The 15886-nt window shown below is 49.8% G+C and overlaps 1 protein-coding gene across 1 annotated transcript in view; it reads left to right on the forward strand.

Annotated features, from left to right (window-relative positions):
* The window catches only part of COL13A1 (collagen type XIII alpha 1 chain), a 99665-nt gene that overhangs the window by 72801 nt on the left and 10978 nt on the right, over window positions 1–15886 (forward strand). The window contains exons 21-38 of the mRNA XM_039381894.1: window positions 487–519; window positions 1117–1143; window positions 1767–1829; window positions 3667–3720; window positions 4751–4837; window positions 5293–5346; window positions 5555–5599; window positions 6188–6256; window positions 6829–6852; window positions 7277–7330; window positions 7873–7917; window positions 8207–8359; window positions 9117–9215; window positions 9525–9578; window positions 10370–10411; window positions 10900–10926; window positions 12354–12434; window positions 15065–15100. Of these exons, the coding sequence (XP_039237828.1) occupies window positions 487–519; window positions 1117–1143; window positions 1767–1829; window positions 3667–3720; window positions 4751–4837; window positions 5293–5346; window positions 5555–5599; window positions 6188–6256; window positions 6829–6852; window positions 7277–7330; window positions 7873–7917; window positions 8207–8359; window positions 9117–9215; window positions 9525–9578; window positions 10370–10411; window positions 10900–10926; window positions 12354–12434; window positions 15065–15100 (1047 nt within the window). The remainder of the gene's footprint in view (window positions 1–486; window positions 520–1116; window positions 1144–1766; window positions 1830–3666; window positions 3721–4750; window positions 4838–5292; window positions 5347–5554; window positions 5600–6187; window positions 6257–6828; window positions 6853–7276; window positions 7331–7872; window positions 7918–8206; window positions 8360–9116; window positions 9216–9524; window positions 9579–10369; window positions 10412–10899; window positions 10927–12353; window positions 12435–15064; window positions 15101–15886) is intronic.

The raw sequence follows: 15886 nt of genomic DNA on the forward strand, positions 1-15886 counted from the left end.
ACTGCAGGGTTTGTCTTCTGTGATAAAAACAGAATGATGGGAAATAGCAAGGCCAAGGCTCTGGGGTACGAGCTGGCCTTTCTCGAGATGCTCGAGCTGATGCATTGGGCTCAAGCACTGAACTGGGGGTTTGGTCCTTGGTCTGTCTTTGCATTCCTCAGTTATTTGACACTGTTCATCTTGTTGGCCTTAGCTTCATTTGCAAGACTAAAACCAGGATGGGGGGTGGAAATCTGGTTGTCTTGACTGGGTTGTGCTTTGGAGGAGCTTTCTGGAATGCAGAGCCACTGCCATAGGTGAATGACCTGCGCAGGGAAAGAGAGTGTGTGCTGTGTGGTGTTACAGCATTATTTCTGAGTTGTGGAAAGGAAAAGATGTGGATTTTTGCCTTTTTAGTTCCACCTGACTGATACCGTTTTGCTTTTTAAAATTTTGTGTCTGATTAATTTTCAAACAAGGTGTTCCTGTCTTTCCTCTCTCTGCCAGGGCGCTCCTGGGATGGCCGCTGCAGGGATGAAGGTCAGTTTTACACTGCAGTGCCTTGAGTAGGGCACGGGCTGGGGCTGGGGCTGGGAGAGCGCAAGGCGCTGGAAAATGGTCGGACAGCTCCCACTAAAGGGAAATATCAGAACTGCCATGCCTTTGGCAGAGGTACTGGACCTGTCTCCAGCAGCAGCCCTGCTACCCGGCACCGCTCTCGCAGAGATTGGTGAACTCGGATCATCACAGCCTCCCTCAGCCCCAGCTGCACCCGCAGCCTTGCTCTGCCCCTCTGCACGCACAGCTGGGAGCAGGCAAATTCCAGGAGATGAGTCTTGTCTTACTATGCTCCCTGGTGCCTGGTAAGCCTCTTGAAGTACTACAAGGTGATTACTCAGTCTTGTAGAAGCCATTACTCTCAGGTTTGCTGGTTTCTTACAGCAGCCTGGACACTGGCTAATGAAGATAAAACAAACTCCAGGCACAAAAGTCTGCACCTAAAGCATTCTTATGCCCTTATTTACAAGCCCAAAGGCCCCACAGATGAAGGTTCTTTTCTCTACTCTGATAGCTCTAGGAGGATTTGTACTCTCTCCTCTGGCTTTTCACTTTATTTTCCTGTCTCTTCCTCACCAGGGCGAGCCTGGGACTCCAGGAGAAAAGGTACTCTCAGAAGGCTTTACTGTGAGCCTGCACTTCTAGTTGGTTTGTGTATCTTTATTTTTTTCCCTCACGGAGCAGCTGAGGGATGGCTCTGTACTTCCCAGTACCCAAATCCAGGCCCAAATGGCACCTGCTGGTGTAAGCAAAATGGTAATAGGATACAGGGATACCAAGTGAGAGAGGGACTGTATTGCAAACATTCCCTCCCTCCTACTCCTGTCTGTGTGGGTGGGAATACCCTCCTCCAGCTGCCTTCCTCGTCTCCTCCCTACTCCACAAAACATGCACAGCATGCTTTGCTTAGTGAATACGTTCCCTCTGTCCCTTCCCCATCCCCTTCTGCCTCCCAGGACTTCTGATCCCACCAGCAGCCTTCCCCTGTCCCTGAAGGGGGCTGTTCTGCTGTGCAGTGTCTGCCCATGTTCTCAGTGTAGCCTGACCTGGTCTGAGTTCCCGGGGCAGGCACAGTACAGAAGTACCCCATCCATGAGCTCTCCATCCCTAAGCAGCCACTTTGGCTTGGGAGCAGCTGGCCCCTCTGGTTTGAGGCTGGCTGGGTTGTGTTATAGCGTGTGACAGCCACGTAACAGACACATTCTCTGTCTCTTTTCTTCCCCACAAAGGGAGATCCTGGAGTCCCAGGGAGGATGGGCCCCCCAGGTTTGCCAGGGAAGAGGGGGCAGCGGGTAGGACATTGTGTGTTTGGGCTGGGTGTCCTGGCAGTGCCGTGCTGTGTTCCCTGCGAGCGGGAGCTGGCGGGAGCCTGCTGCGTGTTGAATTATTGTGCTTGCAGGGGATTATGTGTCCTTTGCTGGCTCTTGCCCCCTTGGTGAAGTGTGTTTGCATGTTCCCGCTTGCAGGAGTGGGGGGCTGGTGGCAGGCAGGGCAGCATGAGATGCCTGGGATGTAGTCTTGTCCTGGGAATGATTAAGGACAGTGCTGCCTCTTTTTGACTCCAGAAATAACACCCTACAAAGGGATTCAGTAATCTGACCTCCCTCCTCAAGAAATCTGCTGCTTTGCACCTTAGTTCTGGCAGCACAGGATGTTTTCAGTAGCCCTTATGGACATGTGTATTCAAAATTAGTCCTTGAATGAAAAGTGGGATACTGAGGCAGAATCGGGGATTCACAGAATCCTGGGACAGGATTAGCCATTATATCTCTACAAAAACCCCAAATGCCCAGCCTTTTCCTTGGGTTCTGCAAATGTTTTCGCTCTTTCCAGGGATAGAAGCATTAATTTATGGCAGCAATGTGCACGCTCCAGCAGGGGAGGAAAGCTGTGGGGGTCTTACAGGTGGCTGGAGGCCAAATTACCTTGGAGAAAGGGGTCACTGGGCCCCCTAGGATTGCCTGAAAAAAAGATTGCTGCTAGTTAATTATTTTCCACGGAGCCACCAGTGCATGTCTGTTCCTGCAGCATTGACGCTCTAGGAGTCTCACTGAGTCCCCTGCATGTCAGATGGGTGCCCTTGAGTTCTGATAAGCAGCACCAGCCTCTGCAGGGCAGAGACAGGGCTCCAGGAGCCATTGTGGAGAGAGCTGGGCAATGTGTGGGGGGAAAGAGGGTTTGAATTTTCTGTGTAATCTGTACAAGTTGCTAAGTCTTGGAGGTGTGAGGGTTGAAGGTAAGAAGACACCTTTCCCTGGTGATGCATTTGAAACATCTTTTCAGGGTAACAGAAACTTCTGATATCTCTCTCTGTCCTGGCAAAATTTGCACTCCCAAACAGGACACTGCCTGGAAACCATGGATTTAGCAGCTGGATGGAATGGGGCTGAATAGAACTTAACTTCAGCATAAAGACCACTAATTGAGTTCCAATATTGAAAATATGACCCGGCTGTCATGGTGAACTAAGCAAAGGCACTTCACCAAGGGAGTGCTGGGTGCCCTCCGTTGTTCGCTGCCCGTGGCATCCTCCGTGGTGCCTCACACAGCCCAGCCTGCAGCCCTTGCTCTCCAGGCATCATCTTACACCATCAGCTGCTGTCTTAGCCACTTTTGCCGCTCTTGTCTTCGCTGCTTTTCGCGACCAGTGCGTGTCGCAGAGCTTGGTTGCCAACTGAGATGCTGCACTGCCTGTTTTTTGTAAGAGCACGATGAGACTGGGATTTGGAGTTAGGGAAGAGGAGCAAGGCATGGAGAAAGTCCTGCGTGCCAAATAAAATTTGCCCTGGGCAACAGCTTCTCTGTAAGTATAGAACAGGAAGATCCTGGGCTGAAGAACTGTCAGGGAAAAGGGTTTAGCAGACTAGAGTGATAAGGAAGATTCTCGGGGGGGACCCTGGATCCCTTTCCCACTGACCTTCCTTTGGAGAGAAATGACAATGATGTGTAGAGATAGTCAACAGGAAGGAAGAAAACATTCACTGCTGGAGGATGTCCTGGCTGTGCCTAAAATAAAATGCCTGGGGAGGGGAAGGAGAGTTTGAAACCAGGAGCAGCTCACCCTTTGCCTGCTCCTCCAGAATGAAGAGTCTGCAGAGGCAGCCCTGACCGTGTCTGCTTTGCCAACAGGGCGAGAAGGGACGAGCTGGTGACCCTGGGCTTCCTGGACTCCCTGGGCCGAAGGTTTGTCTCTTCCCTGATATTTTGGTTTTGGTGGGACCACTCTCTTCCCCTTTCCTTCGTCCCTCCTGTGTGGCGCAGCTCTCGCACTCTTAGGTGACTGTGGCAGCGTGTTCTGCAGCACTCAGCTGGATGTTTGTGCCCCAGGGACGTGAGGGGGCACACAAAGGATGCCTTTTGGTGAGGAATTCCTTGCGCTCATGCATGGGGGAGAGGTTGTGGTCCTGGGAATGGGACCATGGAACCACATTCCAGTAAGTCCACGTTAAAAGCATGACCTCAGATGTAACGTGGCATTTCAGCCTCCCTCCAGCTCCAAGATCCTTGTGTAATGAGGAGATGGGCTTTTTGGGAGCTGCACTGCTGTGCTCTGAGTTGGAGGAGTAGCCTTGTAGCCTTGGAGAGACCCAGGGCAGGTCAGCTAAAGCTAAGCCTTCAAACTGGCTTTTTCCTGGTGCTCTGAGGTTTCTGGATAGAAATCACACCTTTCAAATCAGACTTTCACAAAGTGCTTTCCCTTTGGGCAAGGGGACAGTGCATGGAATGACAGTGGCCATTTCAGGAAGTGATGTAATGGCAAAGGTTTCCTGTTGCTGCCTTTTTATCTGCTGTGTGCAAAAGATGTGGTGTGCAGGTCTGACTGGCTAATGACTACAGTTCCTGAGAGAGACATTGCAAAGGAAGCCACTCTCAGGTGGTTTTACCAGCTCAGTTCTAACAATACAACACAGTTGTGTTCAGGCTGGAGGCCAGGGATGAGGTCTGTGCACAGACCTTGGGCAGTAAGTGCTGAGCAGCCGCAGGGATGAGGATACCTGTGGCTGCTGGCAGGGCTTGACATGGACCCCTGGCAGGACTGGCCTGGTTCCTGGCCAGCTCCTGGTTCTGGAGCAGTACCTTTCTGGGCTATCAAGAGTCCAGCTGATAGACCTTGTCTTGGGCCATGGCTCTTGAAGCCAGCAGTTTGGCAAGTGAAATTACAGAGGTGGAGAATCTGATCTGTGACACATGCCTTGTTCTTCTTTGCAAACAGGGAGAGAAGGGAATTGCTGAGAATGCCTTGGTGGGAGCTAAAGGAGAACCTGGCCCTCCAGGTCTGCCTGGACCCCCTGGACCAAAGGTGAGTGATTTTTTTTCCTTCAGGGACTTGTGTGTTGTGAGGGATTGTGCCCAGCACAAGGTGTGTAGAAAGGAGCAAAGGTTGCATTCATCTGTGCCCACTTCTGATTACCTGCTGAAGGGATATCAGGTGCTGCAAAGTGTTTTAGTACTGCTCTAAATGCTGAAGGTGATTTGTGAACTGTGTTTCTGGAAGGAAAATACCCTCCTTGTGCTCAAGTGACTCCCCTCTAGGCTCTGTGAGAAACCAGTCTGAACACTCCCTCTGCGCTGGGTGGAACAGAAGGGCTCCTGGTGGGAAGTCGTGGCAGGAGATTTGGGCTTCCCAAGGAGAAGGGGGCACAGCAGGGGCACTTGGCTGGTGCAGTTCTTCCTCCTAGAAATGCAAAGCCAAAGTGAAGTCACCCGTGGTGCACACAACACAAACCCATTCCTTTCCCTTTCTCTTTCTGCCAGGGAGAAGCTGGTGACGTTGGCCGGCCTGGTGCTGCAGGGTCACAGGGAGAAAAGGTACAGAGTTTCTGCATAAACCAGCTCCAGTTCAGAGGTTCAGTAGCTGCAAGTTTGTTCCTACATGTACAAAATTTACTGGAAAAGGAGAATTTCTAAATTAAGCTGTCAAGCCCAGACTGTTCCAAAGGACCAGCAGAGAATGATTCCTGGAGTTTGAGCAAGTGAAGGGGCAGGCTCTGTTGACAGCATGTTCTTCTTGTTACAGGGGGAACGTGGTTCACCAGGAGACCAGGGACCCATGGGCCCAAGGGTAGGTGTTCCTTTACTAATGAGGAGTTTGGGCCCTTCAGAGGGGTCTGAGGATAGTGGGGCCATACTGACAGTCCAGATTGGGTCTTCCTGTCACTAAAATACTCATAGCTGGGCAATGGCTAAGTTTGAGACAGGCCATTTATTTCTCCACTCCGTCTCCCACCTCCACATTAGAAGGAAAAAGTCTTCCAAGCCATCTCAGGGTGGCTTGTTTGTAGGAGGAGGTGGGTTTGGACATCCCAGTCTGAACTCAGGCCCTTGGCCTATGAGAGAAGGGCAGCAGGAGGGTGCTTGGTGCGTGCCCGAGTCCAACAATTGGTCAAAAAATCCAGTTCCTGCATTCTGGCTTCAACTGCACCTCTTCCTGGACCTGCCAGCTTTGATGGTCAAGGCATGGCGATCTGGGCTGGGCTGGCTGCACTTCTGTAGTGTTTCCTACCCTACAGAAGCTTTCTGTAATAAATGAAGAACTGGACACTCATGAAATGGGTCCCTCTGAGCCCCCTTTTTCAGGGTGAACCCCAGCTCTGAGCACCCCAAGGGAAGAGCAATCCCAACCCCTGGCTAAAGAGGTGGTACTTTGCAGGGCCCCAAAGGAGAGCCTGGGAAGGACGAAATGATGGACTATGATGGGAACATCAGTGAAGCTCTCCAGGTGAGCAACTACCCTCCTGTCCTGTGAGGTGACTGCTGGATGCTTTACAATTTTCCAGGGGAGGCAGACAGCTGGGAACAAGGTAGATCTGCTTCCTCAGCAGTAGCAGCAAAGGGAAGCACTTGGATTGTGTGCCGTAGTCCTCTCCATCCCACAACTCCCTGCATGTAGTATTTTTGTCAATACCTGGGCACCTTGCTGGGCTGATGGATTAACACCAGTGGGTGTAGAGGTCATGTGAATCCCCTCAGGAGTGGCCTATGGTGTGGGATAGGTGGTGAGTGAAGGTCACCAAAGCTTCCTGGGAAGTGTGCACTGAGGATGAGCAGTGAGTGAGTGGCTGTGCCCAGCTCTGAGTTAGCCTGGGTTCCACTTTGGAAAAGGGGAAATTGTAGAATAACAGCTCTGTGGGACTCAGAGTGAGGGTTTTTTGCTCTTGTTAATTCTGTAGGTTCCTTGCTCATTTAGGCCAGTGTTACATTAGTGGAGAAGAAACTACCTCCAGGAAAAAGCTTAGTTTTCTGATAACTGTTTTAGTTTTTAATTTTATATTTTTTCCTGTATTTTCCTAGGAAATAAGAACTTTGGCCTTGATGGTGAGTTCTGGTCTTTGCTGTGGGATTTTGCACGAGTAGCCTTATGCCTATCCTAGGCAGAAGGCCTGACAATTTAGATGCAGCTAAAACATTTGGCCTTTGCTCTTGGGAGATAAAGCTGGGGCAGCTGACAGCTGAAGGGAGAGCTCATCTTGCCTTCTGATCTTGAATTCTAATCAGGACTTTGATCTCTCTGCTTTAAGACATAATACATGCTGCTGAGAACGGGGAGTGCTCAGAAGGAGCAGGGAAGAGCAACTCTGAGGACTCTCCCCTGCTTGACTTCCCAGCCAAATATGATTTTAGGAATCCCTTGAAAAATTCCCTGTGATTTCCCTTTTAAACTCCAGAGAGCCTTTGGGTTTCAAAACACAATAATAAAAGCCCTGTTGATAATATGAAAATGAACTTTTTCTTTATCTAGGGACCCCCAGGACTTCCAGGTGTGGCTGGACCTCCAGGGCCACCAGGACAGAAGGTACTGGCTCAGTTCAGCACTTGCAAAGCTTAAGGAAACAGGAGTAGCCCAGGAAGAATTCCCACCCACAGCTCTTCCCTGTGCTCCTATCTCCCTGTCCAGCACTCTTGAACTGTCCTGCTGGCCTCTACCACTCCTCCTCATGCACTATATCCTGAAAATCTCTTTTCCCACAATGATAATGCCTTATCCGAAAGATGAAGGATCCTTTCTACTTTCCCTCCCCTTCAGAGAGCAGCTTGTGGGAACTGCACTCTGTGGGATTGTGTCAGTTGGGGACTGTGTTACAGTATTGGGGCTGTGAACTGGCAGTCAGGATCAACAAGACATGGAAAATGCTCAGGCAGTCACACAATGTATTGTTTCAGCAGAGGCTTCCGTGCTTTATTTTCTGTAAAAAATAAAAACCCCCAGGTTTTTCCACGCTTTTCCCCTGTGACTAGTCCCTGCAGTCATTTCTGCAATGCCAGTCCTTCATTGTCGCCATGAACGAGTCACAACAGCTGCTTTCAAACTGCCAGAGTAACAATTCTGTGTTTCAGGGTGAAATTGGCTTGCCAGGTCCTCCAGGCCATGATGGAGAAAAGGTAAGGCATGATGCTCTTCCCTTCAGTGGCCTTACCTGGAGTCAGTGTGTTCCACCTCTGTCACTGACAGAGCACAGTTGCTTTTCCCACAGGGGAGAACAGTATTTTGCTTGACAAAAGTGAGCATTAATGGTTTATCAATGTCCTAACATTTGTCATGGCAATGCTACTTTGTCCTGTCTCCAAAGGGCATATCCATGAGGGAGAGGATGGGCTCTGGGCCAGGCAGGAGTAAACTTTCTCTTATCTGTAAAAACTTCACTTTGTGTTGTGTGAATTTTTTTTTTAGGGACCGCGTGGCAAGCCTGGAGAAATGGGCCCCCCTGGTCCTCACGGACTGCCAGGAAAGGATGGCCCCCCTGGAATAAAGGGAGAGCCAGGCCATGTCGGGGTCAGAGGAGAGAAGGGCGATAAGGGAGAGCCAGGACAAACGGGCTCACCGGTGAGTAAACCAAGGCCTCCCAGACTACTGGTGGCTACCCAGGTTATGGGCAAGGCCCTGGGACTCCTTGGGCACCTCCGAGCCCCTCCGAGGTGGGTGCTGCTGTGTGAAGTGTGACACTACAGAAGTGAGATCCTGGCATCTGGCAGATGTGCTGTCCCCGCTGCCTGCCCTGCTCTCTGGACCCTGTGTCACTGCCTCAGCTTGCTGCCTGGCATGTTGCTGGCACTGACTCTGAGCAAGGAGGCTGATGCACCAGTACACCCCATCCTGGGAGGGCACCTGCATGGGGTAACCCGTGACATCCTGGCCACTAACAGGGGCACAGTGCCCGGGCTCCCAGCTTGTCTGTCACAGCTTCTGTGTCCCCAGCACTGCTCAAGGAGAACGACTTCTTGCCTCTCTATAAGAGCACTAGGATAAAACTCCTGCTGTCTCAACAGCAGCTGGGGAGTGATTCCTAGCATGGACTCCAGCAAACTGCATAACCACAAGCAGAACATGGAGGCAGGAAAGCAGTGCCCCATCCCCGCTCTGGGGACGGGCACATCCACAGTGGCAGGAGGATGTTCAGCCATTTGCTCGTCCACTTCCAATACTAGTGAAGCCCAGCATTTTCCCGGGCACCTGATGGATGTCTGGGGTTTTCAGGGAGCTCTTGGGATGGCCAGAGCCAGTCTTGACTCCTGCAATGATGTCTTGTGTGTCTGCCTGGCTTAGTCTTGCAAAAAATCCACAAATCTTTCTTGATCCATAGGGTCTAGATGGCCCCACTGGAGAGAAAGGCGAACGAGGTGACCAAGGGATGCCAGGACCATCAGGATTGCCGGGTCCCATTGGACTTCCAGGATTGACAGTAAGAATGGGAAAGACAGGCTGCTCTTTCCTGCTTGGTAAAGAGAGAACAGCACAGAGCAGCACACAAGGGTTCATTTCCCAAAGTGCTGAGTATCCCGGGAGACTCAGAGCCCTGCCCTTAATTAGGTGTCGCAGAATGTCCGTCTGGTCTCCAGCAGCAGGCAGGGAATGTGGAATACATGGTCTGCTCACACTCCTCCCTGAAGGAGCTGCTGCTGGCCAGCACATGGGTGGTTCACAGATGGCTTCTGATGGAGGGAGACTCCAGAGCACAGCCAGTGGTGACAGGGTCTGTTGTTGTGTGCAGGGAGAGAAGGGTGAGCCTGGGGAACGTGGAGACAAAGGAAATCCAGGAGAATCGGTAGGTCACCTTTCTCATGTTTCTTCTGCAATCTGGGCAGCCAGGGAGGGACGATTTGTCAGCAGAGCTGCTGGAAACAGGCACATCCCACCCTCTGGTGATACCCCCTCACTGAGGACAGCAAGGCCCCATCTCCTGGGACTGGATCACCAGCCACCTCTAGCTCCTGATGCCTCCCTTTCCCTGACACAAGAACAATCTATCTCACAACCAGCAGTCAATAAGGAATACCTGGGGTAGAACAGAAGATCTTGGAAAGTGTAACAAATATTTTCCTCAGCATTTGCAGTATAGGGGTTTCCTAGCAATACTTGCACATATATATATACACACACATATACGTTTAGGGTTTTTTCAGTAGATTTTAGGGTTCTTGAATTTGCCCACTCTCCCCTCAGAACTCACCCCTAGGTTTTAGAATGCCCTGCAGCAAGGAGTCCCACAGGCTGTTGACATGTGTGGAGCCAGCCACCTTCTTCCCCATCTTTTGCTCTTTGACCCTGTGCCTCCTTGCGGTGAACTGTGGTAGAGTAGTGAAAGCGGACGTTTCTTTGGCAAAAACCTCACTGCTTTCTCTCCTCCTAAATATTTGCAACTGCTGCATAACCCTCCCCAGCGTCCTGCTGCTGCTTCCCAGTCACTCTGTCCTGGATTGCTGCTGCTTCCAAATGCAGTCCTTAGGGGGAGTCCAGGTTTCCCAGCCTGGCAGAGATCTACTGCACCTTGTGCCCTGTCTGCCTTTATCCCTAGGGCAGCACATTGACGGTGACTTCTCCTGGTTTGCTTTCTAGATATCTGGCCCCCCCGGACCCCAAGGTCCTCCTGGACCTCCAGTAAGTTTTGAGTGATTCACCTCAGGAGCAAGGCACTGGGAATGGGGGGGATAGAGTGGGAAGTGATTGGGGAGGATTCTGAGTGGAGAAAACAGGCAGAACCAGTGCAGTGTTGAAATGGGAAAAGTATCACTTCCAAACTCACCCCCAGGGTAGGTCAGAGCTATGGTGGGCTGGGTGGGCAAAGAGAGGGGGTTATGTTAGTCTCAGATGAAAGGGAAGACAGTAGTAAGATGGGATGATGGGATTAAAGGGATCAACTGCAGAAATGGTCTTAATAGCACACCTGGCCCCCTGCCAGGGTGTGCTTGGCAAGAGCCTTCTCGTTACCAGATGAGAACAGTACATGAAGTGCCCGTGACACAAATAAAGAGGCCTCTGTGCCCTCAGAAAGCGAAAGCCCTGTACTGAACACTGAGCTGGGATACCTGGAGTTTAAAGCCCATCCTGAAACATTACTCATGTCTTGTCTCTCATCCCAAATACAGGGTCTTCAGGGCCTCCCAGGACCTAAGGTAAGGCTGCAAAATCTTACGTCCTGAAATTTAACTAAAGTTGTCCTAGGTGTTAGAATTCCCTTCAGTAACAACTTCCTAGTGTTCAAATAGTACTTTTCTTCCATCTTTGTAAGAGGACAAATCCTTCTGGATGTTTTCTTGAAGGAAATGGATTAGCAGCTCTCACTTTAGGGCCCAAAGGACTGATTGTTCCCTCCAGTTTTCACCCAGAGAAGTGGGAAGTCACTGGTCCGTGGAAATCTTCCCATGAGAAAACAGTTGAAATCTTTGTCTGAAGGGTCAAGATCTGTACAGCAGGATGAACGTACATCATACATCCCTAAGTAACTGACCTGTAGCTTGAAAGGAGCCTTAAAATTACCCTGTATGTTCTGCTGTAAAGCACTGGAGAACTTCCCTGTCCTTGGTGGTGAGAATCTTTTTAATCTCTGTCTAAATGCTCAGCCCACACTATTGCTTTGCCTGCTGTAAAACAGCTCCTAGACAAAAAATAGTTCAAGGAAAGCTGCATCTTTCCTCTGAAATTCTGGGCAAAGATTGGAAAATGTGGCAAACATCTTAATTGTTCTGGTTATCCTCAGTATTTGGCCACCAGCACTGTTTGGGTGCTGAAGGGGATGGTGTCCTTATCCTGATTCTCCTTTCCTCCAGGTGTTATTACAGACACAGTAATCCATCTGGTCTGTAACTCAGTAGCCACTGCTATCAGGTGGCTGGGAGACTTGTGTAAGAGACCGTGCAAACTTGGTTCTTCTGGCACTTCTGTCTCAAAATGCAACCAAAATAACGTCTTAAAATGCCTCATGAATAGGAATGAGGGGAAAGAAGCTTTAGGTTACACTTTGAGTTTGTGAGAAAAAAAATATTTAATGTATTGTGTTTTGTTTAACATTGCTATATAGTTCATAATAAAGAATTTTAAAAATACAATTGGGAAAGGAATGATGAAATTATTTTCCCCAAATGTTTAAACTGATGCCTTTACATTTACAAAAGTCTTTGCAAAGATGACTTCTGCATGATTTTTCTCTGAAGCTTGTAGACACCTGTTATTTACTTTCAATCAGTCCACATCTTAAAATGTAAACCTGCCCTATCAGATAACTTCTGGTTATTTGTCTATAAATATATATACAGCAACAACAGCAGGGAGAGCAGCACAGGAGTGAGCCCAGTTCCCCTTTCAACATCTTTACTCACAGGGCCTGAATCTCCTCCATCTGCCATTGACTTAGAACAGGTGCTCACACAGGGGGAATTTGACTGACAGTGGTTTTCTTCAAATTGGGCTGAGAATTGCGCTAAAGCATTACTCTGGTGCCTCTTGTATCCCCCCTGCTGCTCTGGGGCTCTCTGAAGGGAGGAATGTTTGTTATATAAGTGCTGTTATGGTGAGTTTATTTTCTGCTCCATCCTTCCTTTAGGGGGAAGCAGGGATTGATGGAGTGAAAGGAGAGAAGGGTGCCCAGGGTGAAAAAGGAGACAGAGGGCCACTGGGATTACCCGTAAGTATCCAGGAAGCAAACAGCACTTTGTGAGCCAAACTTGTGTCAGCTGTAAAAAGATCCCTCAATAGGAGACGCATGCGGGGATTTGATATGTAAAGACAGAGAAAGAGATGGTCTATAAATAACTGTGCCTTTGCTCTGTACAGAGCCTTCAACTTTGAGATCTGTTGAGTAGATCAGCGATCACTTTATTTCTTCCTGCTTCTGGGAGGATTGGGAAAAACAGGCAGTAGCTTTCCTGGGGGTTCTCTGCACTTCAGGGCAAAAGGACAAGGCCAGAAACAGAAGTCAGAGATGTGGAAAAGTAAATGCCTTCCCAGCCACTTGTCACCTGGGCCAAGCTTTGTACAAAGCGTGGTGGTTCTCAGTGCACCCAACTTCTTCAATAGCCAAAACATTCCTGTCACTTCTGCTGCAGAATCAGTGCTTTCCCTGCCCTGGCGTGTCCCTGCTGCTCGTGAACTCAGTCCTTTCAGTCTGTGTTAGTGCACTGCTTAGCAGCCAAAGGAATTGTGGCTCAATACATTACAGAGAAATTGCAGGAGCTTTAGATACAAACCTGGGGACTTGGTGAAGCTCTTGGCTCACATCTGCTAAAGCCTGCTGTGTGAGCTGACAGCTGATAATGAGTTAGTCCCACCCAGTTGCTCCACTGGCCCCAAAGCCCTCTCCTCATAAAAAGCACTGGTAGCACAGTACACCCTCTCCCTTTCCTGAATGCCCTGGAATGAGCACTGCAGAGTGCATCTCATGTACTGTGTGACTTTGTTGTCCTGTGTTTGACCACCCAGATCCCTTGTCCCTGACTTTGGCTGAAACGTGCGTGTCTTTGTTTGTAAAATGTTTTCCTCCTTTAGTTGTGCTGTGTAGCAATTCCCTTCCAGGGCCTGAATGCATCCCCACTGAGTCTAGGCCCCCAAGTGAGCTCACATGACTCTATTCCTGTGGCTCCAGGCAGAGCCAGTGGGGAGAAAGCAGTGCTTTGGGAAGGCCACAACAACCCCATGCAGCGCTACAGGCTGGGACAGAGTGGCTGGAGAGCAGCCAGACAGAAAGGGACCTGGGAGTTCGGATTGACAGGAAGCTGAACATGAGCCAGCAGTGTGCCCAGGTGGCCAAGAAGGCCAAGGGCATCCTGGCCTGGATCAGGAACAGTGTGGCCAACAGGTCCAGGGAAGTGATTCTGCCCCAGTACTCAGCACTGGTGAGGTCACACCAGTTCAGGAAGGATATTGAGGGGCTGGAGCACATTCAGAGAAGAGCAGCGAGGCTGGGGAAGGGACTTGAGCACAAGTTCTATGAGGAGAGACCAAGGGAGGTGGGGTCGTTGAGCCTGGAGGAGACTCAGGGGAGACCTCCTCACTCTACAACTCCCTGACAGGAGGTTGTAGCCAGGTGGGGGTTGGTCTCTTCTCCCAGGCAGCGATCAGCAAGACAAGAGGGCTTGGTCTTAAGCTCTGCCAGGGGAGGTTTAGGTTGGATATTAGGAAGAAATTCTTTACAGAGAGGGTAATCAGGCATTGGAATGGGCTGCCAAGGGAAGTGGTGGATTCTCCGTCCCTGGAGGTTTTTAAGATGAGACTGGATGTGGCATCAGTGCCATGGTCTGGGAACCACGGTGGTAGTGGATCAAGGGTTGGACTTGATGATCTGGGAGGTCCCTTCCAACCCAGCTGATTCCATGATTCTGTGATTCTATGATCAAATCCAGAGGATTGTGCTGCAGTGAGAAGGCAGATCCCAGTCCCACGAGAAATAGAAACAGAAGCTTTCTGTGTAGATGGTTATTCCCTCAAGGCTGTGGGGTATCTGGACAGGGGAAGGAGATCCTTGTGACAGTCTGAGAAGAATTTGCCCCAGCAATTGTCCTGAGAAGCTCACCAGCATGGCAGGGAATGTGCTGGCTGCTTCTCCTAGAGCCCCATTAGCCCCCAGGGTCCCTTGGCTTCTCGCGTCACTCTTCCTGAGCTGTAGAGGGGGGGAAGGCTCAGAAGTGTCCTCTGGGAAATATTTTGTGTTTGGATCAGCACTATCAGCTGGCCAACCAGGAAGCACAGTTACTGAGCTGCTGCTAAGATCAGACACTGTGGACCTTGTGTCCCACCTCAGAGCCACTGAACTCTGTTCCTAAGCTTTTTCATGCCTGATCCTGTGTGTCTTCAGCCTGTAAAACTAAATGCAGTGCCAGACATGTACTGAACTATTTCAGACTCTGTAAAATCGTGCAGCTGGATCTGTTGCCTTTTCCTCTGTGACTAAGGGCTTGACATGATGCCAGAATTTCAACAGCCTTGGGCTTCTTTATGGCAATGCAGGTTCCAACTCTGCTGTCACATTGTCCTTTTCATGATCTGTCACAGAACAGCTGCTTCCCCAGGAGTTTTCTTGGTGGCATTGAGAGAAGGAAATTTACCCTCTTTAAGAGGATCTAAAAGTTGCAGGTCAATGTTATATGTATTCAGTGTTTCTGTGTTTTTGTTGGTTTGCTTGTAAGTACCATCACCTGTCCTTGAGATCTTAATTTTTGTTAATTGCAAGTGTATGTTTGTCTCAAGTCACTGCTTCACTCACCTCTCCCCTCCCCTCTCCTCCTGCCTTGTTTTTGTGAACCCTCCCCGTCTGTTCAGGGTGCTTCAGGTTTAGACGGCAGGCCTGGACCACCGGTGAGTTCCATTTCTCCATTGCCCTATGTTCCTCCTCCCCAGTTCCATGATTTGTTTTGTGTCTTCCAGCCCAGTTCTAGTTTACACCAGGAATAACCTTAATTTGTTCCAAAGCAGGCTTGGGAGGGTGGCTAAACTTAGACTGGGGAGTGATGTCACACACTTGTCTTTTTTTGATGCTATGAGTCTGTCTGGATCCTGGGATCACAGCTGCCTTGTTCCACTTTGCCTCAGTAACAAGATGAATGAAACCTCTGCATGGTTCCATGATGTTCTGTTCTCCTGTCCTCTCTGTCCTGAGGGGTCTCTGTCCTGTAGTTCTCCGTGGTAACCTTGCTTGCTGCCTTTACACAGCAGGAGCTCTTCAGTTTTGTCTGAGGTGTAATAACGCCGGAGCGTTTTGTGCTGTGAGCAGGAACGTTTGTGTCAGCTGCTCTGACTTCTGAACAGAACCTGAATGGCAGCTTATACACTCGCTTGTTTGGGGATATTGTAGATTTAATTTTATAGATGTGCAAGGGAGACCTCAGTGTATTCCAAGGCACTGAGTGATGCCGAAGTGCAGGCAATTAAGATTTCCATGATTGTATGAATTCAAGGAGAGCCCGATTTTTCTTACTTCCTTCACTGCACTGAAGTTGTGTGCTACATGAGCTACTCCTCCACTTGTATTCTGCAGATCTTAACTTGTCTGAAAACCTCTCCTGATCCACATGAATCATCCTGCTCACATCGGAGGGGTTACTTCAGTGACTAAGGATTGCAGGCTGATGTTAAAAAATGCAA

This window comes from Pipra filicauda, unplaced genomic scaffold (genome assembly GCF_003945595.2).
Source record: "Pipra filicauda isolate LSUMZ 115617 unplaced genomic scaffold, ASM394559v2 scaffold246_size1145428_pilon, whole genome shotgun sequence".
In the NCBI taxonomy this organism is placed as follows: domain Eukaryota; kingdom Metazoa; phylum Chordata; class Aves; order Passeriformes; family Pipridae; genus Pipra; species Pipra filicauda.